The sequence below is a fragment of the Megalops cyprinoides genome, chromosome 7, assembly GCF_013368585.1.
Source record: "Megalops cyprinoides isolate fMegCyp1 chromosome 7, fMegCyp1.pri, whole genome shotgun sequence".
Classification (NCBI taxonomy): Eukaryota; Metazoa; Chordata; class Actinopteri; order Elopiformes; family Megalopidae; genus Megalops; species Megalops cyprinoides.
The window spans coordinates 13109412-13136184 of record NC_050589.1 but is presented as its reverse complement, the minus strand read 5'-3'; the positions used below and the strand labels follow the sequence as shown (position 1 = coordinate 13136184).

The 26773-nt window shown below is 43.9% G+C and overlaps 1 protein-coding gene and 1 long non-coding RNA gene across 2 annotated transcripts; one reads left to right on the top strand and one right to left on the bottom strand.

Annotated features, from left to right (window-relative positions):
• Nucleotides 1-228: 228 nt before the first annotated feature.
• On the bottom strand, nt 229-26042 carry LOC118781252 (DENN domain-containing protein 2D-like). The gene is made up of 17 exons (XM_036534199.1): nt 25886-26042; nt 18567-18656; nt 18085-18174; nt 17692-17790; nt 11709-11777; nt 10598-10696; nt 8083-8258; nt 7570-7682; nt 6383-6452; nt 6190-6267; nt 5102-5242; nt 4479-4627; nt 3673-3853; nt 2625-2675; nt 2384-2465; nt 1552-1794; nt 229-1111 (listed from the first exon to the last, which is right to left on the bottom strand). The coding sequence occupies exons 2-17, from the start codon at nt 18634-18636 to the stop codon at nt 1044-1046; spliced, it is 1779 nt and encodes a 592-aa protein (XP_036390092.1). The 5' UTR covers nt 18637-18656; nt 25886-26042; the 3' UTR covers nt 229-1043.
• Nucleotides 16080-17801, top strand: LOC118781253. Its single transcript, XR_005005085.1, has 3 exons — nt 16080-16512; nt 16829-16941; nt 17726-17801. It is a non-coding gene; the product is annotated as an uncharacterized LOC118781253 (long non-coding RNA).
• Nucleotides 26043-26773: the final 731 nt, after the last annotated feature.

Below are 26773 nucleotides of genomic sequence, written 5' to 3'. Positions count from 1 at the left end.
TTTACTGCACATTGTGTAACTGCAGGGCTGGCACAATTAAAGCTGTATTATGGAGGAGAATCAAAGCTCTCTTGTCAGAGAATTAATTCTGTATTATGGAGCAGAATTAAGAACATTTAGCCCAATCCCTAGTGGGGAACCCAGACATGTAAATCTAGGATTAAAAGATTGTCTCTGAGACGCATTTTTCTTAAACACAGAAACTACAAAATTATTTAATGGGTGAAGGGGAACAGTGTAGAAAATCGTGACAGCAACACAGGATAAAGTCAAACACCTTCCATGGCCTCCCAAACCATTAGATATAAACATCAATGGACCTTCATGGGAAGTTTGGAAATGTAGAATGCAGAGTAGATTTCTACCTCCTTCATATCTGAAAGAACTGGTGGCATTCCTTATTGCAGCATAGTCCAATTTCCCATTGGAAACAGTTCAAAACAATATTCCAAGAAGCACTGAAGCTGTTCTGAAGGCAAATGGTGACCCAGTTCCTTCTTAGTCTCCATTTATACATATGTGTGTGTGTGTGTGTGTGTGTGTCTCTGTGTATGTGTGTGTAAAAGAAAAAAACACTCAGCTTCACGTGTTTCTTACTAACACAAAGAGAATGGTACTACAGCACCATGAAAGGTGTAAGCATGCCCCTCACAAAACAGAGTGAAGACATTTTTTTTTTTTTATTATTTACACTTTCCTCTGCTCCGTTGCGTTGCATGATATGGCTCAGATAAACAAGCTGGAGAGCAGGGGTGCTCAGCTCAGCCACGACCATCAAAAGAGACTACTCTGTTTAAATCACAACCAACAGCAGCAGGGCGTACCTCATCCAACCCACTGTACCACACACTTAACTTACAGACACACACTGCGCAGTGCTACGCTAACAGTTAAAAACAAATCAGAATAGAAAATTATTTACTCTCGCCATATGTACAGAACATTCCTATCTACATTCCTCTTAAAAAAGCGTTCCTGCCCAGTCCCACCCCTGGATGTGGCCCTCCCCCACAGTCTGCAGTTCACAGGGCTCACGGTCCACTCTAGTGTTTCTTTGCTTTCTCGTTCCTCTTCCGCTCCTGGTACTCAGCTATCTTTTTGTGGAAAAACCCTAGAGAGGAAAGGCACAGTATTAAAGGCAGACCCAGCCCTGCGCTAAAAGTAAACTCGTAATGGAAGAATTTACCTGCAGAGGAAGAGGGAGACAGATGGGCGGACAGAGGGGGAACTGGGTACGAGAGCAAGTGTGAGAGAGAGAAACAAAGCCACGTTCAGAGGGACAGGAGGGATTACTGCATTATTACACTCAGCTGTACTTTAAAATGGTATTTAAAATGTTGGTGTTTGTGCTTTTAAAACTGTTCTTGAAAGAACTGTGAACCCTGTTTGGAGCCCTTTTTACCTCATCTACATACCAGGAACCAGACTGGAAGCAGTAGAGGGAGAGGGGAGCAGAGGAGTCTAGAGAGAGAGACAGGCACCCAGGGACCAGAGAATGAGGGGTGGCACCCTGGGGACCACAGACTGATGGGGGGTGTTTCAGGGGCTCACCTCCCTGGGTGGCTGGCTGTTGCTCCACCTCCTGGATGAAGAGATCAAACATTTGTGTTTGGATGAACTTCTTGACAAAGTGGCGGGTGGTCTTGGATTCAATGGCCTTATAGAAGCTGCGGCTCTGGAAGACACCCGGCTGGTCGCTGCCGTCACGCTTGATGTAGGCAGCAAAGTGACCCACAGTCTTCACGAAGAAGGGCAGGAAGGCCTCAGACACCACCTTATTCAGTTCCTCCGACGCTAGAACAAGGACACACACACACAGTCACACCTGCTGGCTCTACCTGTGACTGCAGTCTCACAGCACAGACTAATCCACTGCAAGGATGGCAGCAAATATGCCCAGCTATTTTAAACAATAAATATATCCAGTTTATTAAACACTGAAGCCAATTCAGCTACTTGGGAAAAGAGCAACATAAGTGAAGATCCTTTCCTTCCACAAGTGTGAATCCACTGCCGTGAACCCTGGTGAGAACCGCACAATATACCCAACTTCAACTCTAAACAGAGGCTCTTTCCACTTCCTACTGCTATGAGCCAACTGAAGACATGTCAGATAATGGTTAAAAATGCTGTGTGAGAGCCTCTTCTTTACATAGATGTGTATTTGCAGAATTTTGACAGAATGTGATGTAGAGAAACTGTCCTAAGAAAGGTGGAACTCTACAGCATTCAGAGACTGTCTCTCAGTGCTGTAAGAGAAAGGGGGTATCAGTCACATGACCAAATACCACTGTACATTACCACCATTCAGCTGTTACCATAAAGCCATTTCTCTGAACAATGACAAAGCTGTATCTTATAAATACAAACAGAAATGACTCACTGGCGTTCTCTTTTCTGGCAGCTAATGCCACCAGGATTTCATCCTGGAGCTTCTGTGGCAGAATGGTCTTCTCATCTCCGATCTGTGGCACAGAGGGACAGATTTACACAGCGTAGCCCTGCAGGAAGCCAAAGCTAACAGCCTTTAACTCCACAGCAAATAAGCAGTGCATTGGTTACGTGGCTAATGGAGGTGCTTTAAAAGGTCATAAAAAAGTTGCAGCCACAAACAGGACACTCACACTTATGAGGAACTTGTCCTTCGCTCCTTCGGACAAATCCACCACAAGTAGCTGCGATGGGGGAGAAAGAGAGTTAGCGTAGCTGCACACGGCCGGGCCTCCCTTCTGTGCTGTGATCCCTGTGCCCCTCCACCCTCTGCTGTCCGTCCATTACACCCAACAACCTCACAGAAGTGTTCCACTTTCCAAGGTTTTACAGACACCAGATGCATCCGTCCAGGAGCAGGTTCCTAAAGTGCAGTTTCAGTCCCAGGAATGGGTGGCCTGCTCTGCATGCTGCTGAGTTTGGCAGTAACACCGTGATGCGCACACAGCCACGTCTGCAGCAGTCAGGTACAGAGTTTCTGTGGAAGGCTTTCTGCGTTACTGCACACTACCTGTCAGCAGGAAGAGCTCTGCAGCTTTTATTGGCCTCCTTAATCATGGCTGTCAGGATTGGATTTATTGTACATGAAAAAAAAAATCATCAAAGACAATCCCTTCAATGCCATCGGGTGAAACAACGAGAAGACAAGAACGATCAGGAATGCCAGACATATTTTGGTGGTAAGATCCATAGTCTGCAATAAGCTCTCCAATCACTGCAGGCCTCTCCCATTGCATAACTCCCTGGCTCTTGGCACAACTATTCTCTCTGATTTGGGGTTGCTCAATGCAGGATTAACAATCTCTACTCATGACCAACATTACCCCAGGAGAAGATATTAAATGCTAGTAATTTAATTGTGCAATCAGAATGACTGATTGTACCGAAGAAGGAGCTGAGGAGCAGATCAGAGGACTCAGACAAGGCCTGCCGGTCCCCTTCCATTAAGGCCCTGCGATGCCTGGGCCTTGTGTGTGTATACATATGTATGTGTATGAGTGAGTATGTATGAGTGAATGAGTGCGTGTGTGAGTGTATATGAGTGAATGTGTGTGTGTATATGAGTGTGTGTGTGAGTGTATATGAGTGAATGTGTGTGTGTGTGAGTGTGTGTGTGAGTGTATCTGAGTGAATGTGTGTTGTGTATGTATATGTGTGTGAGTGTATACATGTGTGACTCACGTCACTCGGGTCTGGCTGGTCGGTGACATGCTCCAGCAGACGCTTTTGCACTCCAAGCAGGTACGGGGTAGGCGCCATGACAACGTCGATGAGGATTTCCGGGACGATGGGGATGAAGGTGTGCTGCCAGGTGAAGGGGTAGAGCAGGGCGGCGACGGCGTTGATCACTTGGGACAGAGTACTGGGGGAGGGCGGACAGAGCGTCACGCAGCGGCCCGACACGCCAGCCTTCCTGAGACGAGCCTGCTCTGGCTGCAGCTTCACGTGTTACGCAATGCTGTTTGACTGCTTGGGGCAGCACATCTCACGACTCTTTCACACTACTGTACACCGATCTGGCTGAGATCATCCAGTCAAGTTTCAACATAACACGATACTGAGGGATCTTCTGCTCATGCACTGTTCACACTGGCTATTCCTCCCGAGGGTTCACATACCAGGACAAAGGAGCACAGAGCAAAAAGCCTGATACTCCAGCACACAATTCTAAAACTACTCAATTACACACATGCATATGCACACATCCATTCATACTCACATGGACACAAGAAGACATTCCACATCCTAAACAATGTAGCACTATAAACCTCAGGCACCTTGCTGGTATGTTTGCACTTGTGTCCTTTTCTGATAAACACATGTTAATATGGAATTCTGGGTACTTTTGGACCACATTATCACCACAGAGTGAGCGAAAAGCATGAAGCTGCAGAAGCTGAACATGTATGAATGGGCGCTGTGAAAACCGTTCCCTAGGAGAATGCCTGGCCAGCTGAGCACCTTTCCTGACGGACACAGGCCTGTACCTGAGCTCCTCTGCGATGAAGACGATGCGTCGCTCCATGACAGTGGCGGCGAACACCTGCAGGATCTGGCTGTCGCTCAGGCAGTGGAAGAGTGTGTGGAAGTCCACGTGCTCCAGCCACGAGTCCACAGGCCGCGTTAGGCTGATGATCTGCGGGCGAGAGCCAGACGGAGAGCCGTGTCAAACGCCATACCCCGTCACCACTCTCACGCCGGAACCCTCCAATGTTTCATTTCACATGATAGATCATTTTGGTGCCTGCATACAATCAAGTCCTACAAACAGGTTTGAGAATATGGCTGCTGTTCCACTAACTGCACATGAAAAGACTGCATTTCCCCTCTCTCTGAGGTGTGTGGGGTTTCAGAACAAAGACAAAGACATCTGTTTGTAATGTGAGACATCTGAGATTGGTGGGTGGGGGCTTAGCAGCAGAATGACAGACAGAATGTTACTGCTATTGATGCCATTTCACCTAAGGGCAAACAGTGGGATCAAGCCCAGACACATCAGGACACACCTGCAAAGTGACTGCTCAGCTGCACACAGACTATGTATGTGTGTGTGTGTGTGTGTATGTGCCTATTACCATAACTTGGTGTTTACTGGGGTTGTCTTCCTCACCTCAGTGCCAGACTCAGGGATGAAGCTCTTGATTTTAACGGTGTGTCCAGGGGCAGGAAAAGGCGCCTCCCGCAGGCTCTGCATGAAGGGGTAGATCATCGCCATGGAGATCTGCCTCCGCTTCTCCACCTCATCAAATATCTGCAAAAACATGCTGCCGATCAGCCCTGTTCCTGGAAGGCACTCTGTGAGGAACCTTAGCGTATCCACAGTGTCTTCATCAAACTCTACTTTCAGGGGAGTATAAGGAGTCTACAATCACACATGCCGGAGGAGAAATGGGATGGGGTACAGGTATGTGCTGAGGGCCATGTGGGCATAAGCTTAGCCACATGGCAGGAATTCCTAAAGGTTATCAGACGTTTCACAGAACCACATAAATCACAGCAAGAGCAGAGAGATCAAGCACAACTACCTCACGTGTGCTAGCGAGAAAGCAGAGGAACACTAGAATGGTGTTTTTGGTCACAAAGTTCACAAAGTTCACAAAAATCTGAGATTTTGTATTAAGAGGTAATAACATATCAAATATCACAAGAGCCTATCACAGCCATATTCTGTGCCCGGGAGTACAGTTCGATGGACAGGAACCACATACATCTCCTACAGATATTAATCTAAAAAAATATTATTACTGCTAGCTGTCAATGTATGGATTATAATTGGGGGGAAAAGGGAGGTCACTGTTGGAAATGTAAAGAATCAGCTACAAACTCTGACTCATTTCCCTCAGCTCCAGCAGACACAGTATACCACCATCTTCTCCAGGCAGCCATCTATGGCACCATCTGCTTAGACATGTTAATTTGTTAACCTTGATCGTCTCTTGGGATGTTGAAACAAATTACAACTTCTGTATGTGAGAGATGCCCTGTTTCCATGTCACTGTCACCTGTAAGAGACAGTCGCAGACACAGCAGGTTTGGCTGCATCATTTTGACTTTTTTGAAAGTAGTGTGTGAAGGGGAGCAGGTTCAATAATAAGTGCAGAAAAGAAACCCTTCTGAGGCAAAGTGGAGAATCAGAGGATTATAAATCCCCCTGAACTGGTGCAGCCTGTGGCTTGTGTCCTTTGACCTGCTGGTTACCTTGGAAAAGAGTCCAAAGCAGGCCAATCTGCTGATGATGCAGTAGGCTTCTGGAGGCCGGGCCCCGTTACCATGGGGCTGAGAGAGAGAGAGACAGAGAGAAGGGGGGGGGGTGAGTTACTCCAAGGATAAAACTCTTCTATTCCTGTAACCCAGGAAACATTTGCAATAAAGAGAAGATGGCGAGTGTTACCAGGAGTCTTCGGCAGTATCCGTTTCTTCGGCTCGCATCGATCTCCGTTAAGACAAATGAGAAGGTCTCGCTGGAGACAAGGAGACAGAGGCAAACAGGCCCAGGGCAGGATTACATGAACGAGAATCGCTACAGCTCAAAGGCTGAGAGCAGAGGAGAGACACATTAATAGTTCACCTTTTTCCTGCTAAGAAACATCACTTTTATTATCGTAATCATTGTTGAGCTATTTGTTCACTGCACACATGTTTCATTAGGAATGCATTTTGCCATGACAATCAAGCCGCTGGAACGGAAACGGGTGGTGGGAGGACAGACTAAAAGCACCGTGGAGCGATCACGTGACCCTGTGTTCTTTACAGCTGACTGCACCTGCAGCCTGTTCCTCACAGAGCAGCCCAGCAGCCTGCTCATGGGAAACGGAACAGAAAATAAAGAGGGGGAAAGAAAAGAAAGACAGAAAGGAGGAAGCAACAACATAAAGGAGGGCAATCAGCAAAGCTAAAGTGACTGAAACCCACAAAAGCCCCAAAAGATTGAAAACAAAGTGAATGAAAGGGCCTAGTTCCTCACAATGTGGCGCCCTTTAGGCTTTGTGCGCACCCTCTCAGTCTCTTCGAACAATCACAGCCTTCATTCAGGTCTCCTTATACAAAAGCATGTGGTACATATATATACATCTCTTATGGGAGAACATTGGTAATGGCATATAATGTTAACTGGGGGAAAAAAAAAAAAAACTTGTTTTCAGTTGAAATACACAGTCCACAAAACTGCAATTCCAAAAATGCTTGTGAGCTTATTATGTGATTTTGGCAAATCAAATCAAAAGTTTAATTTGTAATCAAATTACTTGACTAAGATCTCCAGATGCAATGTAATGAAACACAATGTGACTATTGTGATAAAATGAGGTAGGCGATTAATTTGGCACTTCTGTCTGCCACTGATGTAAAGAAGCATATGGGGCATCAGTCTGGCTAATGAAAATGTATATGAGGGTAAACGGAGGTTTCTGGCAGCTTGCAGGAATTAGCATTAGCGTTAGAGTTAGCTCAGACACAGCCTTAAGGTGAACTGCTCTCTGCGTTGTATGGGAGTATGTGAGAAGAGTTCCATTTCAGAGGGAGAAGAATGATGCGAACACAGCATAGCACAGTGTGAACCTTCGTTAGGGAGAGTGTTACCTTCGGTACTCTGTCAGGGGTGCCCAGTTGATTCCCTCTGGGAAGCAGAAGAGAGTGATGGCTTTCAGGGTCTTCTCCTCCTCCTCCCTCTGGAACTTCACCATCCCGTCCCTCTGGGTGTGAAATGACATCACTGTGTAATTATTTACCCCTGTGGTATCTGATCTGCACATCATTATGCTCCAATCGATAGATTGCTGGTTTGATTCCCTGCTGGGGTACTGCCATTGTGCCCTTGGACAAGATACTTAAACCACAACTGCCTCAGTAAATATCCAGCTGTATAAATAGGTCACATAAAAAAACTGTAAATTATGCAAGTCTCTCTGGATAAGAACTTCTGCTAAATGACAACAATCTAACATAATGTAACATAGGATGTGATGAATCCAGAATGCTAAGCAGCAGACTGCAATGTTGAGCAGTACTTCACAGAAGAGGGGGCACATAACTTTCCTTAAACATTACAGCAATGTTGTGAGAACTGACTGTGCTCTCTGGGAGCTGGCTGACCTTTGGGAACTGGTAGGTGATTTGGGGCTCATAGTTGCCATCCTTCTTCTTCTTGAGGCTGACTACCACCAGGTACTCAAAGAAGAACTGCCCACTGGCATACCGCTGTTCTCTGGCCGGGGTTTCCACCGCAGCGGCATCTGTCAGCTGGGGCAGGGCCGGCTCCTTAGCGCCCCCTGCAGACGGTGCAACAAGTCTTTAGCTCAACACAATTGAATAGGATGAAACAGACAGACATGCCAACAGTTTAACAGGATAATGTCTGTGCTCAGCTCCACCCTGGCAAAAGGTGGCAGCTACTTCAATGCAGTGAGCGTGACTAATAAGCCAGGCCCTGGGTGAGTGTCAGAACACAGGGACCTACAGCATGTGATGGTGGTTATTTGCTGAACAGATGTCCTGGTGTCAGGCCACTTACATATTATCCACTTCAGTTAGTGGATGTAACTGCCAACTAGATCTATTAGATCTGTGAACCGTTTAGTTCTATGAACCTGCTAACAACAGCAATGCCCCCCCCCCCCCCCAAATGTGAACCTGCAGCCTCCCTCTTATGAGTCCCTAAAATCCCACTCACTTCAATATGTTTGTGCTTCAGAGCCCAGCACTTTGCTTTTAGGGAGCCAATGGATTTTTAAAGGATCCTCTGAGTTGCTGCCCCCTCCTCCCTACTGTGTACCATCTCTCTTACTCTCTCTCTCCCTCCCTCGCTCTCTCTCTCTTCATTACTGTCCCAACTCCCTCTTTTGCTCTTTTCATCAATGTCCCACTCCCTCTCTTTCTCTCTCACTCTCCCTCTCCCCCAAATACTGCCAGAGCTTCCCGTCACAGACTCTATCAGGCAGAAGGCAATAAAAGCACATAGCCCAGCATTAGAGAAAGCATGCCAAATATGTGGCTCAATTGGGGCGCAGTGAGCGCCTGTTTGTCTTCCTCGACCAAATAGCATTAGGTCCACTTGAGAGATGGAATGTGCTCTTCTCCTCTCACCCCATGCTTGTGATAAGGGCAGCTCAGTGCATGACAGGAGATACAACAAATAAACCCTGACCTCTAACCCCTGACCCGGGCCTCTGTGATACAGCATGTACCAAGTAGATTTTAGGAAACTAAAGCTTTGCCATGACCATCGCACCACTCAACTGCTTGGGTACAGACAAAACCTAACCTTTACTGTAATGACAAGACAAGCTCTGCCAATGCAGTTTACGTGAACCAATGCAACCCGTACCTCATAGGTACCCTATCTGACCCCTACAGCCTCAGTCCTTTTGCTTTCTCTTTGCCACGACGGCAGTAAAGAAGAGGTGTCTCAAGAATGGGAGTGTTCCTGCTTATATGCTCTCACTGATGTCACAGAGCTGACCTGGGCAGTCAAGATGACATTTATCAACACTTTGGAAAGGGAAAATTATTCCTGATAATCTGGGAACCAGATCTCAAAAACCCCAAATCCTTGTATTATAATCTTGAAATAATCATACAGAGCCACAGAGGAACAAAGAGACATATAGAACACCTTTTCACTTTGCTGGCTGGGCAAAAAACTGAGCATGGTGTAACGTGTAACTGCATTTGTTATCCATCCGAGTGATCAAAGTAGTGCACAATCAAGCAAGAATAAAGGACTTTATTATTATATTTTATTATACACTTTTATACTATTACTATTACACTATTATACTACTATTATTATACTATTACTATTATACACTTCATTTAAAACCTTTTGCTTTTTACATGATTATAATGAGGGAAAGCCTCTGGTCGCTCTCTTTCTCTCTCTTGCTCTCTCTCTCTCTCTCTCTCTCTCTCTCTCTCTCTCTCTCTCACTTACTCTTTCTCTCCACCCTCTTCTTGTCTCTTCACTCACCCCATCTAACTGACAAAACAGACATGCCCAGACTGGTTCCCTCACTTTCTACACACATGATTGGATGGCTTTGTGTATCTGTGGGCTGTGACGTATGAGCACGTCTCTGAGCCTGTTCACACAAACACTGCCGTTATTCGGTGTGCCGGCCACTTCTTAACTCCCGCAATGCTTAGTGCAGTCCCGGCAATTCAGCATAATCACACTTACTACATTAAGAATGCCTTCTAGTGATTTATGCAAAGCGAATAGACTTGATTAAAATTGATTCACAAGGAGCACTACCAGCAGAGTGAACATTATTCAGATTCACATCTTTCGAGGACAATCAGACCTTATAGAGAAGTAATCCTCTGTGAAGACAATTCATCACTTCTCCACAACAAACCAAACTAATACTGCTGTTTTAACAGGAGGTGAACTGCGCATTCCTCTATACCTCTACATAACTCCACAAAGCCATTTCTGTCATCACACTGAGACAGTGTTGATCCCTTGCTGAACAGCTGTGGGGCTTGTTGCTAATTGCTCTGGCCACAGGGAGGGGTCATGTGTTTCCAGCGCTGACCTGTTTGCTCTCAGGTCACTACATTCTGATGGTTACAGCTGTGACGGACATGCAGATCACACCAGGGGACTCACGGTCTCTGGAGAATTTTCCACGGAAAGATGACAAGATGGTGCTCAGCCTCTTGAGGGGGCCTTCATCACCCTCATCTTCCTCACTGGACATGATGCCACCTGAGGATAGAGGACGCATACAAATGGCTAATGTTTGCAATCTGCATCTCTTTCAGTAACTGCCTTTGAACTCAAGCACACATTTTCCTTTGCAAAAGTCCTGATCATTTATTGTTTATTAAAAGGCAAATAAAAATTTCAAAGTAATTCCCACTGCCTCTCAAAAGAAACTGAAACTCATTGCTGTAATCCTAATCTTAAATATCAAGCTATTCCACTTCAAATATAGTTATTTTTTTTTACAGTTTGTTTGTTGCATCAGATAAACAATTGAAATTATGAAATTCATGAGAGTAAAATGAATTTCACTCTCATTTTGAAAATATTCAACCTCAAAAATCATTATAAATGTACTGTTTGAGACCAATCGATTCATTAATAATGAAAATAATACTTTAGGCTTGAATGAAACATAATATAACCTAATAATATGATAATATAAGACATTTCAAATATACTAATTAATTAATGACTATGATTTATTAATACAATTCCTATACAATGTGCATTTGCTTCCTTACATGAGAGAGTTATACAGTCAATATTACAGTAATTCAATTCCGATTTCAGTTCAGAAGCAATTAGTCATTTCCAGTCTAATAAGCTCTGGTGCTTTTTGCACAAACAAAGGAGAGAGTTTCAGTATTAGCGTGCAGGAGAAAGAGGTGACAACTGCACTCCAAACTGAGATAATGTGTGTATAAAAGCCAAGCAATCAAATGCAGTGGATCATTCGACTTTCAGTAGCCATTTGTGCATACTTATCACAATTAAGTGCACAGTTATCACCGGACACACAGAATATATGGCTGACTGAACAAAGCAGTTTGCAAGCCAGGCCAGAGAAATGATGGATATGCTCAGAAAGGCATGACAGAGAGAGGCAGAGAGACAGAGAGCCCTGCTCCAGCTCTGCACTGCTTCCTGAAGGGATGAGTGATTGTGCCAGCTCAGCAGGCAGACGGGTGCTCGCGGATGCGCTCACGGCTGCAGCTGTGAGAGGAGTACTCACTCTGCTCCTGGCCTGCAGGGCTGCCCTTCCCATTGGCCTCCACCACGCCCTCCCTTGGGGGCTTCTCACCTGGGCAAGAAGCACAGAGCAAACCATGAGCAAGCGCAACACTGGGGCAATAGTCACTATGAGCAACACTAGGGAAACAGCCACTATGGGCAGCCCTGGTGTGGCATTGGGATGGCTCTATTTGAAGCAGCTTTGAGATGTTACTCATTTACAGATTATGCACCCACATTACATTCAACTACGTGAAAACTGAAATATCTGGACACAACAGGAGAGACAACCTGATACATGTAAGACGAATCCACTGAGTGAATCCGCTGAGTGAATTTCACATTCAAGGTTTTCATGTTACCACACAAAAATAACCATTTCAAGACCCATGCAGACAGCTTCTGTCTGCTGATAAATGATCTTGAGAATTGGACTCTTGGAGAATTGCACCAGACAGCGTTCTTCTACTCCTGGGCTTTCCTGCACCCTGAGGTGGATGCATCATGCATGGGTTCCCAAAATCTGTGTCCCTGTCGCTGAGAGGGGCATTGTTGTCTTCCTATTCCACACACATCCAGGCGGGTGACTGGTTGATTTTGTCCCTGCCTTTATGTAATCATGCTCCAGTGGCTTTAAACATAACAGATTAACACCATCTCTGACAGGCCAGCCTGCATGGGAGACTGGTGCACTGCTGAGGAAAGCTGGAGCAACCTGATCACAATGCTTCTGTCATTTTCATATTTGCATGTGCAAATACGAAATGCTTTCATACAATGTGCTGGATGTTTAAACACATGCCAGCCATTTCAAAATTTTTATAATCAACAGACCACATTAATTTTTGCAGCTTCTTTGACTGAACTCATTTTGCATCCAAGGGCATCTAAGGGTATCTTAATGTTTATCCCCTCAAACATGACCATGGCAGAAAGCAAAGCAACATGGCCCAAAAAAGGAAAAAGGTTTTTCCTTAAAAATCACCAAGGTGGGGAGTTGGTCTATACCCCAGACCTCCGTGTGGAAAGCAGAAACTGAAACAACAGTATCCTTGTTGGTCTGGCCCGCCGTAAAACAGCGGGTGCTGTGTGTTCCAGTAGCTTGACACGCCAAACTCCAACTGCTAAACTGTACAATCTGAATGGCAGTGAAATCCTTCTTGTGTGCGGTTCAGCAAATTATGAAACAGATACACAGAAACAGCTTCTCCTTCAACAGGAAGCCCTAGTATGACTCTAAACAGGATGATACTGTGGTGTGTTTCTCTTAGTGCTTCCAAGCTGTAAGTACGGTTTTTACCGCAATTGCTGGTAACGGCTTAATTCTGACAGACAGTAGTATGTCTCATGTTTAAGTCTTGTTTCCTTTTCTTTGGTTTTGACATTTTTCTAAACCCCGTTGAACAAATTAGCCAAACACAGCTACAACAGTTACAGGCCAGATCTGGCATTGGCTTTGATCCAAAACTGACGCAAATAAACGCTACACCAGTAGTATTGTCTGAACATGAAAGTCTTTGAAACTGCAAGAAAAAAGCCAGTTCTGACAGCAGATGAAAGGTTCAATAATACCCCCCCAGCCCCACCCCCATCACCTACTCCTTCCCTCAGCTTCCTGTTCTTAGCAGGTGCTGGAGCACCATCCCACTCTGCCACCAGTTCACAAACACATTTCCTGTTTGCATGCTGTACTGCATCAAGCTGTTTTTACAGACGGGTGCAAGCCTCAGTTGTCAAAATGGTGAAAATTTTCAACTAACTATTGCATGAATGAATCTTACTGCTTCTTCTTAAACTAGTGTCCTATGTTTTTGGTGCCTCCTTCAACTCTTTCCAGCACTGTACCCATCTTATACAATCCAGCCTGTGAACTCTCCTAAGATTTTTTTTCAGGACAGAACTGCAACAAGACCACAAAGGGCATTTGGAAGTCAGCAGCATTCCTGGTCACAGCATCCATTATCAGCAGGACAGGTCTACTGTGAGAAACTGTGTTTGGCAAATAAATGAAGCAGCCGTAAACTGCATTAACATGGCATTAGCTGCCTTGGACTACTCTCCTCTGTTGCCTAGGTGATGTAGGCAGAGAAGCAGCGGAGAGAAGGATCTCCCTGTCTCAGTGAGTTCCGAGCAGAGCGGAACCAACTGCCAATTAAAAACACAACCTTGCTTTTGAAGCACTGCTCTCATGGCGCCATAAACATCAATAAACACTTGAAGAAAGCACATACTGTTGACTGCTGGATCACAGGACCACAGAAGCTCAGCTCCTCTGGGCAGAGAATTTTTTACCAGGGGATTCAAAGAGACAGCGTTGCCAAAAATGTTGCATCTGTTTAGCAGTGAGAGAGCAGCCATCATTTTGGCATACAGTGTATCTGTAAATGGGAAAGTGACTGCCCTTTTTCAGCGGTGCAAATAGTTTTCATTCTCTTCAAAACATCGCTGCTATGGAGAAACAAATTCAGCATGAAGGATTCCAGCATACTGACTGTGAGCTTTGACCTCTTGAACAATCTTGACACATTTTGTAGAACCTTGGGTCATTTCCTGTGAAATATGACCTATTTTAGAATGATTCTCTCATTGCAGACAGAACAGCACATCTACATATAGTACAGCATTACTGTACAGGCAGCCACACAAAATCATTAATATCTTGCATAGTTGTTGCCATGTTTACTTGGAGAAGATGTGTTTTGTCATTTTTGTCTTAATGTAAGGCTTTTATAACTCTTGATCTACACATGACACAGCTAGTGTGATATAAAGGCTCGTTGTGTGTCCCCTTATTACAGAAGTATATTGAGTACACAATATTACAGTATATTAGTACGAAGTTATGAGGTTTCTTTAAAACGTATACACAATCATTTTTCAACAACAGAAAGTTCAAAAGTTTTTATTTATATTATTTTTAGTACACAACAAACCTCTGAGTATGATCTTGTTTTTTAGATCTGATGCAATGTATGTTGGAAGAGGGGGTTTGAAATTTAAGGGAAATATGAGATATGATGTTCTATAGTCACTATTTTTTTAGCACAGAAAGATTCTGACCGGGGAGTCTTGTAACATAACATATAATATCTGGATTTATGGGCTAGATGTGATTCTATACTAATTTTCTCTCTCTCTGGAGGAATCCTGGGTATTGTAAACCAATCCCACAGTACCTACATTACAGCTTACTTAATAGGTCACAAAGCCAGACAGTTGGACCCTACTTACATAAACACCAGAAATCTGGGTCTCATATCTGGGGATGTGTGATGTTGTGGGCAAAGCGCTGGACTTGGATATGAAGGTCATCTGGACTACTGGCAGAGTAAGGGTTAAGTCTGCAGTTGGCAACGGATAACAAATGAAAGAAAATGCCCACGCCGAAAGCACTGCTGTCTGAATAAGCACGCAGTTTGACAGACAAACCAAAGAAATTTTCAAAATACCGAGACTGAATATGAAATGCAAAAATTTCATGTATATTAGTCAATTATCACTATTTTGTCTAAGGACCACAAGAGTGTAACTCCAAGCCCATAAACAGTACCGCACACAAATTACAACATGCAAGTGCAGCCAACAGCATAACTCATAATTACTCAAAGTGACTACCACCTTAACACATTACTACACTCTGCCAGACGTCATTTATTCAGCTAGTTTATTTGCGCCGAAGTTTCCAGAGTTTGAGGTAAAAGACATATGAAGTCACTGGTACAAGAACTGGAACTGTCAGGGATTGATCGGCTGAAGAAATAGCAAACATTATGTGGAAAAAAATACAGCGTCATCAGTCTTAATCTACTTATTGAACTATGACGAGCAGTTTAAATAAATGTAATTTAAGGGACCAGCGAAAGCAGTTCATTGAATAACCAACGCAACTCCAAAATGTGTAATATCAGCTTAGTAAATGCAACTGTGGTTCCGTTACTGATAAATTTTGTGAATTTTATTGATACAACAGCGGAACGGTATTAAGTTACCATTTGAAATAAAGTGGGTTACAGTGTGGAACAGAGCGTTTAAATATACCCCACTGGATTCAAACTCCACAGGAAAGGGGAGTATCGTTCAAATATATCCTGATCCATCCGTACAAAATAAAACCAAGATAATACTGCATGCGTCGGTGGATCTCTAATGTTGCAGGAAAGTAGTTGTTTTACCAACTCAGTGATTGTAAGGATTTGTTGCAAAAACCTTTCTGTGATTCCTTTCTTAACATAAGCAAACAATTATTTACATTTGTTTCTAAAATGACAAGATGTCCCGTACTCACCCTGCGCTGTATCTTTCACAAAGTTGGACAGTCTAAGATTTCTGACCAGCCGTCCCCTACCCTTTCTCCTCTCTCCACTCATGATTCGCCGACTCTTGTTTACAAACTCCCCCCACTTATTTGCTTAAATTGTTTTTAATTTCTCAGCAAAATCCATGGATTGGAATTCACGTGGGGACGCCGAGACACGCACACGAACACATTGGCAGTGTTTGTGGTGCAGAGTTCTCTCAAGGTCGGCTGGGTAACGAAATCAATATCCGATGTGAGTTCACGAAGTTTATCAGCTTATTCCTCCCTCTTCTTCCACTGTAGTATCATTTGCGGCTCTCTCTGATCTTGTTGCATTTTAAGTCGCGAGAGGGGAAAATCTAGAGTACGCTATACATGAACTCGTTTCCTGTTGCCGCTTACACGACCGGGTGCAGTTTGCAGACGGAGTCACTACGCTGAAACTGCTGTACAGAGTGCTTCTGGGGTCTGCTGGCGAGGCGTTTCCCTGAGCTTACCTGCGTGTCAGGTACGGACGTGTCCCGCTTCGGGCACAACAGAAATCACGCCCATTTTAGTGCAAAGCATTGTTTTAGTCCTCCATTAAGTGTGTCGGCTTCTAAATTCGGCATCATGGTCTAAGTAATGTTCTTTGAATTAAATCTACATGTTAATCATCGCACGCGTGTGATTTCTTGCCAGCTTCTCACTGGACGCCTGTTGCTCCTCTAGAGCTGCACACTTTCTTCACGACCGCCAAATCAGCAATTTTGTATTCATGTAGTCCAGCGCTATTAAACCATTTAGCAACACTGTTGTTTCAGTATTTATTTATTTTTTTAAAGGACATGCCCATCGCCCCTGGTGACTTTGTGAATACCAACACAACACCCGGCCTTAACTACAATCATGGGAATCTTCTGTGGAAAAGACGAAGCCGTGATTGTCACTCATATGGGTAACGTAAATCGCGACCGCAGTCAAAAATAATATAAGTAATAATACAATTTCACAGCATATTGAATGGAACACATGGAAGCATTGTTATTACATAATATATACTGTACTATACGAAGTACTTGTCAGCTTTATTTTACAACCACGTCTCTCACATTTTGATGCTTTCTACAGAAGCTTCCAAGTTCTGTGCTTTCAGTCATACAACTGGTAATGTGCAGCTTTTTGAGTAACCATGCAGAACGTGACCGTATCAGCCATATTCATAAAGCCATAAATCATAACGTCATTTTATTAAAACACACACACACACCATAACTGATTAACAGAATAAAGTTATAATGTGACTAATAAACATTCAGTGTATTTTTAAACATTCAGTTATAATGTGATTAATAAAGTGACCGATTACAAATACCCCAGGAATAATTCCTATGTATTATACCATTGGCATGAAAGAGTGATATTGGACAGGAATAGGTAGATTTGTAGGGAGATTAATACTATATGACTCTCCAGTAGAAGTTCTCTCCTCTCTTTCACAGTTGTGAGACAGTAATTTTCTTTAGGGATATTTCACAGACCCTGATTTGCCCTGACCAAGGTCCAAGCTCTGGATTCAATGAACAGTTGCGTTAAGTTTGCCTAACAAATAAATGTGTGACAGATTGGGCTGGACCTCAGCTGCTCCCTGGAACTGCAGGGCTGTCTTTGCTGAAGCTGAGGATGCACACTAAAGCGGGAGCCCTACCTTTACTTTTCTCTATCCATTTCCGGGGGAACAGGTGTGTCCGTCCGGCTGTGGCCCCTGCTGCTCTGGCCTCATCACAGGCCGGTTTCTCCAGATCCGCTGGGTGGAGAGAGAAGACCCGGGACCATCCCATAACTCAGCCCCATGCATCAGCATGGCAACACTGCACATGCCACCCTCAACAGACCGTTGTAAATTTGTAATGTGGTATTTCCTAATGTCTCTGCATGCTCACTCATGCCCATATTTACCAAAGTATTTTGTGAACTAGGAAAAGGCAGATTCAGATGTGTTAATACTGTTTACTGTGCACTCTTCATAGAGGTCTTAGCGTATTCAAATGGATACAAAGGGATACAGGCTTGGATACATTTTCTGTGGTCGGAGACTCACATTTCCGAGGATCTGCCCGAAGTGAAGAGAATTTCTTTGTCCCTCTCCGCCCAGCTGCAAACTCTCCATCCTCTTCTGTTGTTGTTTTACCTGGATTAAAAATGAACATTCAGGCCATAATGCCACCAGACACATGCCATTTAAAACAACACACAGCAATCACATTATCAATATGCAATCAATTAATCATGCATCTGTTAAACTCAGCAAGAGCCTCTCCACAGCACATCTTTGTATTATCAGAAGCATAACATTCTGTTTACTTTTTCAAACCCCACAATCAACACCCTCATTCTTATACAGAGATGTGGTAGGTTTCCCAATGTGACTAATTTACATAAAATTGTATACTCCAAGTGAGCAAGACATCTGTGCTGATATGCATTGCATATTTAGAATGATCTCCCTTGTTGCTGTTTGTCACAGCACGTCTTCATATTTACAGAGATGGAACAGGGAAGAGAGGAATTCTGGGTACTCACTCTTGATGCGGAGAGAAGACAAACTCCACCCCCTCCGACGTACCGAGCTGGACTGCTTCTCTGCCTCCATCGTCTGTGTCCTAGAAATTCCTGCATTGAATCATTCATCGTAGTGAGCATCAGATCTCAGAGTGCTTTACAGAGAGGGGTAACACACCTTTCCCTGCACTCATATGCAGCACAGTTCTTCACTGGCCCGTCAGCTATATGACATCCACTTTGCTCTGGGGAAACGCTTGTCTGGGGGAGCTGTCCAGTTATAACTGCTTCAGTATGTCATATTTTGGATTTTCTTTGGCTCTTATTTCAGCCTTCTCAGCCTGGTTCTGATGAGGTGCTGTTGTGGTTGTGCCATCAGAATTAGGCAAAAATTTAGTATATGTATTCACTGTATTTGATGAACAGAATGCTGCCCACTGAGTCCAGCTGAGTTAGTATCAGCCAGGCTGAGGACATCCATAAGAGTCTGGCTGTGTGCTCAATAGAAAAGTAAAGACCAGTGACGTGGTTCAAGGAACAAAGCATCTGAACATGTTTATTACATAGACAAACATCCATCCACAGCTGTATAACCCGGCATAACCCACAGCACAAACACTGATACAGACCTACAGCATGTTTATCTATGACCTTTAACAGTGCTCTCTTTTCAATCTCCCTTATGCAGCAGGTGCAGCATGAGAGAATCAGTGCTGCGCATGAACTGGGGAACGTTCTAGTTGCACTTGTTATATAAAGCGACCCTCCGCAGGTGCTGCTCAGAGGCTCCTCAGACGGCTGCTCTGACCACAGGCGATTTGCAGCACAGGATTGCATGCTGGTCTGAGCTAGAGCCGGGGGCTCAGATGCAACCACACCCCGACACTCTCACCTCTCGACGTGTGAAAACCAGCTGGCGCGACGACCTATCTTCTGCTCATGCTGCAGTGATGGAAATGACGCTGAAATTTCCCCGACACAATGTGACAATTACGTGTCAACAATGCAGGCCACAAACTGAAAGGGTTTTACAAAGAAACTTCACGGGGCAGGGTAAGCCTGCCTTTCATGACAGTCACACACACTCACTGTCACTACCTCTTTGGTTTTATCATGTTTTCCAGCATTTGTTGATTAATACATAGCTGAGCTGAAATGTTAAAGCAGCAGATCTGTCAGCCATGTCTGGAGTGTCACGCTGTGCCATGCTGTGCTGTTATTGTCATGGCAACCATGCTGTGATGGAAAAGTATTATAGTATTATATCCACGGCAGAGCTTTATTTCCCCATAAGCTGAACGCTCAGCTTGTCAGCTTATTCATTATAATTATGATTCATATATACATATACATATACATACATATCTCTATATGTGTAACTTTTAAGTTGCTTTGGTTTGCAATGCTTTTTCCCTTTTATGCAACCCTGTTTTGGAATGGCCAGTCAGGCTCCTCTCACCACGCCAACCATTGTAGTCGTGCATGAGTACTGAAACAAGATGAATGTGATCATCCAAATTATTTGCATGTAGTCAACTGTTGTTTTCCTTTTTACTCTAGTATGTGCAGTTGTGAGCATGTCCAGTATGTCTACAGTATGAGTGGGGAATGGATACACGCAGATACTTCACTGTATTTCTGTTCCTTTGCAGTCAGGGATTGGCTTGTTTGTCCTTCCTTCAGACAGCATTTGCTTTATCACTGAACAAACAAAAGAAATCCTTATACCTGCCACATGTGCACCTGTGACCTAGTCCAGGTGGCAGAGGGAGATGTAATAGCCTTCAATAACTGATGAGAAAGCTCTCTGCTGTGCACCTGTGGATGAGCTGGGTAAGCATGCAGTCTGTATATTCAGGTATGTTGAGTGAAGTTTGTGCTTTGATCTCAGGCTGTGGTGCTCTGGGCTGTGCATTCTTCACAGCAGTAAGACAGGGAAGTCACTGATGATGTTTGCAATTTGATGCAAGGCATTCTGCTTCCTGTTCTGTTTTTTTTGCACTGAGCCCCAGTCAGACACCACTGCATTAATCCTGGGGAACATCAGCTATTTCTCTCTGAATTAACCAGGGCGCATGCTGACTATGAACTCACACTATAATGAATGGAGGATGGTGGCTTCGTCTGCCAGCATCACCCTTCTTAAGTGTCTGGTGGGGTAAACAATTTGCATCTCAACCAGATGTTACACTCCACCTCCCACCACTCTCTAGTTCTTAAGATACTAATTTTGCTTTTTAAATTTTGTAATGTTAAAATGAATCTGATATTACTGATACTTTTAGTATTGTCCTCGCTCTAAATATATTTTTGCCACTTTAACACTGGGAAAGTTATACAACTAATGGGCACAAGATTAAAAAGAGAGAGTAAGAGGAGGACAGACAGATGTTTGTGAAGTCCCTCAGTGTGCACACAGACATTCACACAGAAAAACACACCCATTACCACACACAAAAGGGGTAGACACACATAAGCACAGAGGCGATCGCCAGCCGTTGCTGAGATAACCGGTTCTGTTGACAAGCCGAATTCACACTGCTGCTGGCTTTGTAGCATAGCATAGCTTGTGACTGTGAGGAACTTGTTGCCATCTAACTGCTGGAAGGAAATTAAGTTCCTGCCCTCTCTTTGCTTTTATGTGTGCCTCTCAACTCTAGTTTGTTATCTTGCTGTGTGAAAAACATAGAAGGAGGTTGTTTGGAAAGATATCCAGACTATCAATAGACTGAAGTGACAGAACAGTACTCCCCAGGAGAAACATCCCAGCCAGAGCCTACTGGAAAATTCTCCCAATGTTGCTGTGATGTTGGAATGATGCGATTGCAGTAAAATTCAAGAAATTTAGAGAATGTCATGTACTAGCAAGAATCTATGTTTAGTTTTTTAATTTATGCATGCATTAAATAGTAAGTATACTCATTGCTTTAATATAACAATAGGCCAAATAGTCATAAGGTACTCCTCCATGTCTTATGAAAGCCCAGGCAGAATAACCCATCATTAACTAAAGGAAACATATGCAAAGGATAGCAATGTCTGTGAATATAAAATACTTGTATGTATATAAGTAGGTAGCCACACGCACACACACACTCACAGACAACACACTCAGTGATGTGCATATGCTGTAAATACTTCCTCACACACGCTGAATATCAGGGATCCTAATGTGACACAAGAGGGCACATTCTCATGATAAATGATGGAAGGCAGTTGAAGACTATACAACTTCCTCTTCCTGTCCTAGGCTTTGTGTAACATGACAGGTTTTCAGTGTCTGCTAAAAGAGACAAATGAGGGCCTGCTCTCTTTCAATGATCACTATTACAGTATACAAATCATAGCTGTTGCTCTATAATGTATTTCACAATGGGAAGGCATTTGGGACTTTTGTGAGAAAGAGGAGTTGTTACAAAAGTTCAATGTAAGTCATGAAAAAATGCATAAATAATAATGCTAACTGTTATAAAAAAGGGGAACAATATATCAAATTATGACCCCCCCAGTGGAGTCCCTGTGGCATCATGCCTCCTGTGTAGCTCAGCTGGTAAAGGCCTTTATGTTGGCTAGAGTTCCTTGGCTCACTGGCCAGCAGAGCCTCCTAATGACTTGTCAGGCGCCCATAAATTACTAGGCACACTGTAAGACATGCATTATGTAAAATAGCTGTTAGTAACGTGCGAGTGTGTCAGAGGACTGCTTGGGATCTGAGAAGATGAGTGAAAAGGGGGAGACGTGCAAAACATGGCCGTGCGTGTGGGCCACATGAGGATGGACCCTCTGCTTATCTTCAGGTCTGAGAGGAGGATTCAATGTAATACATATTGAAGTGGCAACACACACTGTGATTGCACACACACAGGATTTTAGCAGAGTGCTGTATGCAGGCTTCTTAGAGACTCTGGTCAGAATGGGAGCAGCTTCACTGGGCAGTTTTAAATTGGGTCTGGCTGTGTCTGGGGATGTGTGACCTCCCGAGTCCCGTGAGAGGGGGGAAGAGATCACGTATCATCAGGGAATGGCCCGATTGGTCAGCATTAAAGGGGTATTTTTAGCCAAGGGGATAGCTCTGGGAATGGAAGCCAGGCGTGTCTGTCCCTTCAGCCACCCCCCCCCCCCCACCCCGAGCTCAGAACTACCGGCCCAACTGGAAGACAGGGGTAGCTTCCAACTACTGCACTCAGAGCAGAATGTCAAAAATATGTTTGATGAAACCTGTCAAAGGCATCAAAATCTTTCAAGCACTCTGAGTTTAAACAGCAGACCCAATAGGAAAACTGTATTGAAGGCAATGTTGGAAACAATCAGGTGACTGAATACCTTAGTTGGATGAAATTGCCTGAGAATAGTAGGCTGTGAAATTGGACTAAACCAAATGTGCAAGCTAAAATACCAAGCATCAGGTTTAAACCTGTCCAATTAAACAGCAGATAGTTCAAACTCATCCAGTTAAACAGAAAATGGTTGAAACTTGTCCAGTCAAACAACAGACGGTTTAAACCTGTCCAGTCAAACAGCAGATGGTTTAAATTCATCCAATCACGCAAGATATGTTTTTAAACTCGTCCAGTCAAACAGCCAATGGCTTCAGTGAGATCACAGGGACAATAGAAAGAGGGATGCCTCAGGCCCAAACATGTGACCCCTCACGTGTAATAAAGTTGACCTAAACCATGCCCTGCACAGATCATTACCAGCTACTTTAGTCAGTCACTACGGTGAAGTTGTCTTATTCAACAGGTTCATGAGGAAAGAGTTCAGATGCACATCTAACTGCAACTGGAGTCACCATATGCTACTTATTGTGCTGTGTGCAAACACTGCCACAAGCCAACACTTTCTGTTTGTCAGTAATGGCACGGACTTGCTGGTCGTAAGTTAGGCAACAAACCCAGCAAACACAGTGGCTGAGTGGCTTGGCTTTGGTCCTAGAGCACATCCACACCAGGGACATTACCACAGCGCACCAAACAGCGTGCCCTGGGTCAGGATGTATTATTCACAAACTCTTCTGGTAGCTCAGTTTTGGAGAAGCCATTGGCTTGTAGGCAATGTGATTAATCTTGATGAGGAAAGCCAATCACTGGACTCTTTTCAGGTCTGGCTGTGGGTGGAGTAATTTCAGATAGCTGTCCATCCCTAATCCACAATTCAGGATCCTGGGAAACTTCCAGAGAGAACCAGCTGACTGATGTTAAATGCAAGGCTGTCAGGTAACAGCTAATTAAGGGACGGGTCCAACACACCTGCTCTATATCTTTCACAGGCTGAGCCACAGCAAGCTCAAACACACAGCTGAATAACTCCTTTCTTGTCAGGTCAATTTCTTTTCAAGGGCAACTTCCTTTTGTCTTCTATTGGTATGTCATCTTCCATTTATCATTGAATATAAATACCCAAAAGGAGCCTGAAAAATCAAACAGGAGTTGAAAATCTGATGCCGGGAAAACCAGGGGTCATTAGATGATGCTGGGTATTGGATATAAGAACAAAAACACTTTCCAGTTACATACTACAGTGTGAGGACTGCAGGAGGCACGACGAATGCAGGAGGATCTTTGTTTAATGGGTGTGTTTTTGGGAGATGAAAGTTAATACGAAACTACACCGTTGTAGCATTAGCAGGCAGTTCACTCCATTGCTGGGGATTCAGCAGTGGGGGGTGGAGATGGTGTGTAAGTGGAGCAGATGGAATGAGGGGAAGTCTGCGAGTGTATGAGGAAGTGAAGGAGCAGAGCGATCACCACAGAGTGAGCAAGACCAAAGAGCTTACACAAAATCCAGAGGCTGTGGGGAGCAATGAGAGGCACCAGGAGGAAATAGAAGTGGCATATTCAGCACAGAATCCATGACACAGAGCTGGACAAACAGCGGGGAAAAGAAAGAATTCAGTGACGATGGTCACAGAAGAAACAGAGCGAGAAAGGGACAGCGTGGAATGCACAGGGAGAAGGGGGGACAGAGGGAGAGGGTGGCTGGATGCAGGGGTAGGAGGAAATTACAGGTCACAGCCAAAAAGTCAAAGGTTGAAAGGATGAGGATGTAAGGAATGCCTCCTAGCGGAGATATCAAATAAACATCATGCTCCCAGAGGATACTTGAGAATCAGAGGAGGGTAATGTGAGGAAGACATATGCAAAGAAAAAACAGATATGCAGTGAAATGCACAGTATGCAAGCCAGGCACCATAGGGAACCTGTGTAGTGTTATTTAGTGCTTAATATTTAGTGCTACATGTCAATTCAAGCTACCAAAACACTGCTTATTCTGTCATGAACCAGTGTTCAGTTCACAGGTACAAGCTCTTTATTTATGTTTTGACATTATCTTAATACTGTCTTCAGAGAGATATAATGCCTGTTTATATTTTCACTGAAAGTTTAGACCAACGCACACTGTGTTCAGACCTAATACAGGCATTAACTGTGCACAGAAATTCATTTTGTGTATTACAGTTAAAATGAATAACGACACTGACAAATGGTGAATTTGTATGACTAAGCCATTGGAATGTTTGTCTTAATAGTCTGTCCTCATATCATGAATAACCATTGTTTTACTAATGACTACACATGATCTTATTAAATAAGTTATTTTCTGAATTGTTCACTTATTACCTGGATTATTGTCTTTTTAATATTTCTTAACATTGTTATGCTGAATCTTGATCGTGCTCATAGTCATAGTTTGTCTATTCATCATCCAAAATTCTACCCATCTATTTCACTGTGTCACAGGAAGCTGGTAAGCAGTTGTGTTCGTTAATTTCAGATTCTCCGGATGATTACACAGGTTTGGGCACTTCCTGTCGCATACCCTTCTTCATGACGATGTTCTACAGTGCAATAATAAGTTGCCTAAACATATCTTTTGCAAATCAGAAAGGAACGCTGTAGGGATTTTTCAATGCAACTTTTAACCCTGACCTGGGATCTTAATAACATGCACAAATGCCACACTCCACATCCACATTTCATGTGCATTAATTACCTTATTCATAAACACTATACTTTACCTGTATTTTATAGCTTAGTCAAATTGCAGAAGTAAATATGCTTTTCAAAGACCTGCTCAACATTTCACTTCAACAATGTTTCAGTCTAGTGCATTCAGTCCCAAACATAAGGCTCTTAAAGGGCAGAAGAGCATGCTGGGAAATATCCAGACAAACCAGCAGAAAGTAAGCTTGGTGACATCTAACACAACATTGAACCATGCAGTAGCGACAACCTCTGAAATAGACTTCTCCAGATGCATCTTGACTCGCCTGTTCACTCAAATGAGCTGCAGTTATTCAACAGCGTGTCCTCTAAAGAAAGCACCTGCCAAAGACTCACCTCCACTCTCTGCTCGCTCTCCACACTAATCAACCATCCATGCGCAAGCCAGGCACCAAGTCACCAGTCTGTGCTGTCCATGGATCTCTCTCTCTCTTGCTCTCTCGTTCTCTCTGTTTTTGGCACACCGTGCTAAGAAAGCTATCGTTGGCTCTGTTTCAGGAAGTGAAAGCCTGTTAAATGCAGCATGCATGGACGTTACACCTTACTGTCTGATGAGGGGATTTCCTCTTTTTGACACATTTGCATGTGGCCACGCCTGAGAGCCAGAGATGTCCTGGACGTGTTAGTAAGACCTGCCCTCTCCTCCTGCTCCTCCTGCTCCTCCTCCTGCTCCTCCTCTCTCCTCTTGTCCTCTGCTCAGTGCCATCATAGTCAGCTGCCCCACATAAGCACTGATGTCTGAAAGATCTGAGTGTGTCCTGTAAGGAACCAAACGCACAGCCGGTCAAGGGTGACCTCTCCAAACATCTGCCATCATCGTAGGTCATTGTCAAGACCCCTGGGGGTGTGTGCACGTGCGTGTGTGTGTCTCTGGCTGTCTGTCTCTGTACAGGGGGTAGACAAAATAATGGAAACACGTAATGAAAAAGTACTCATATTTTGAAGTAACTAAGTTGCAATTCAAAAGAAGTTTAGAAGTGTTTCAGATTAATGTCAATACTAATTGCCAGTATGTTTCCACTATAAAAGATGCTTTTAAAGCATCACTTTAATATGTGAATTTCTACAGCAACATGAGAGACCTAACAGGTTTAGACAGATAGCTGGTGCCTAAATTGAAGGTGTGTCAGTCACAGAAACTGCAAAAATTATTTAATGTGTCAAGAGGAACGGTGTCAAAAATGATGACAGCATGTGGCAAAGAGGGAAACGGTGCATCAGGAA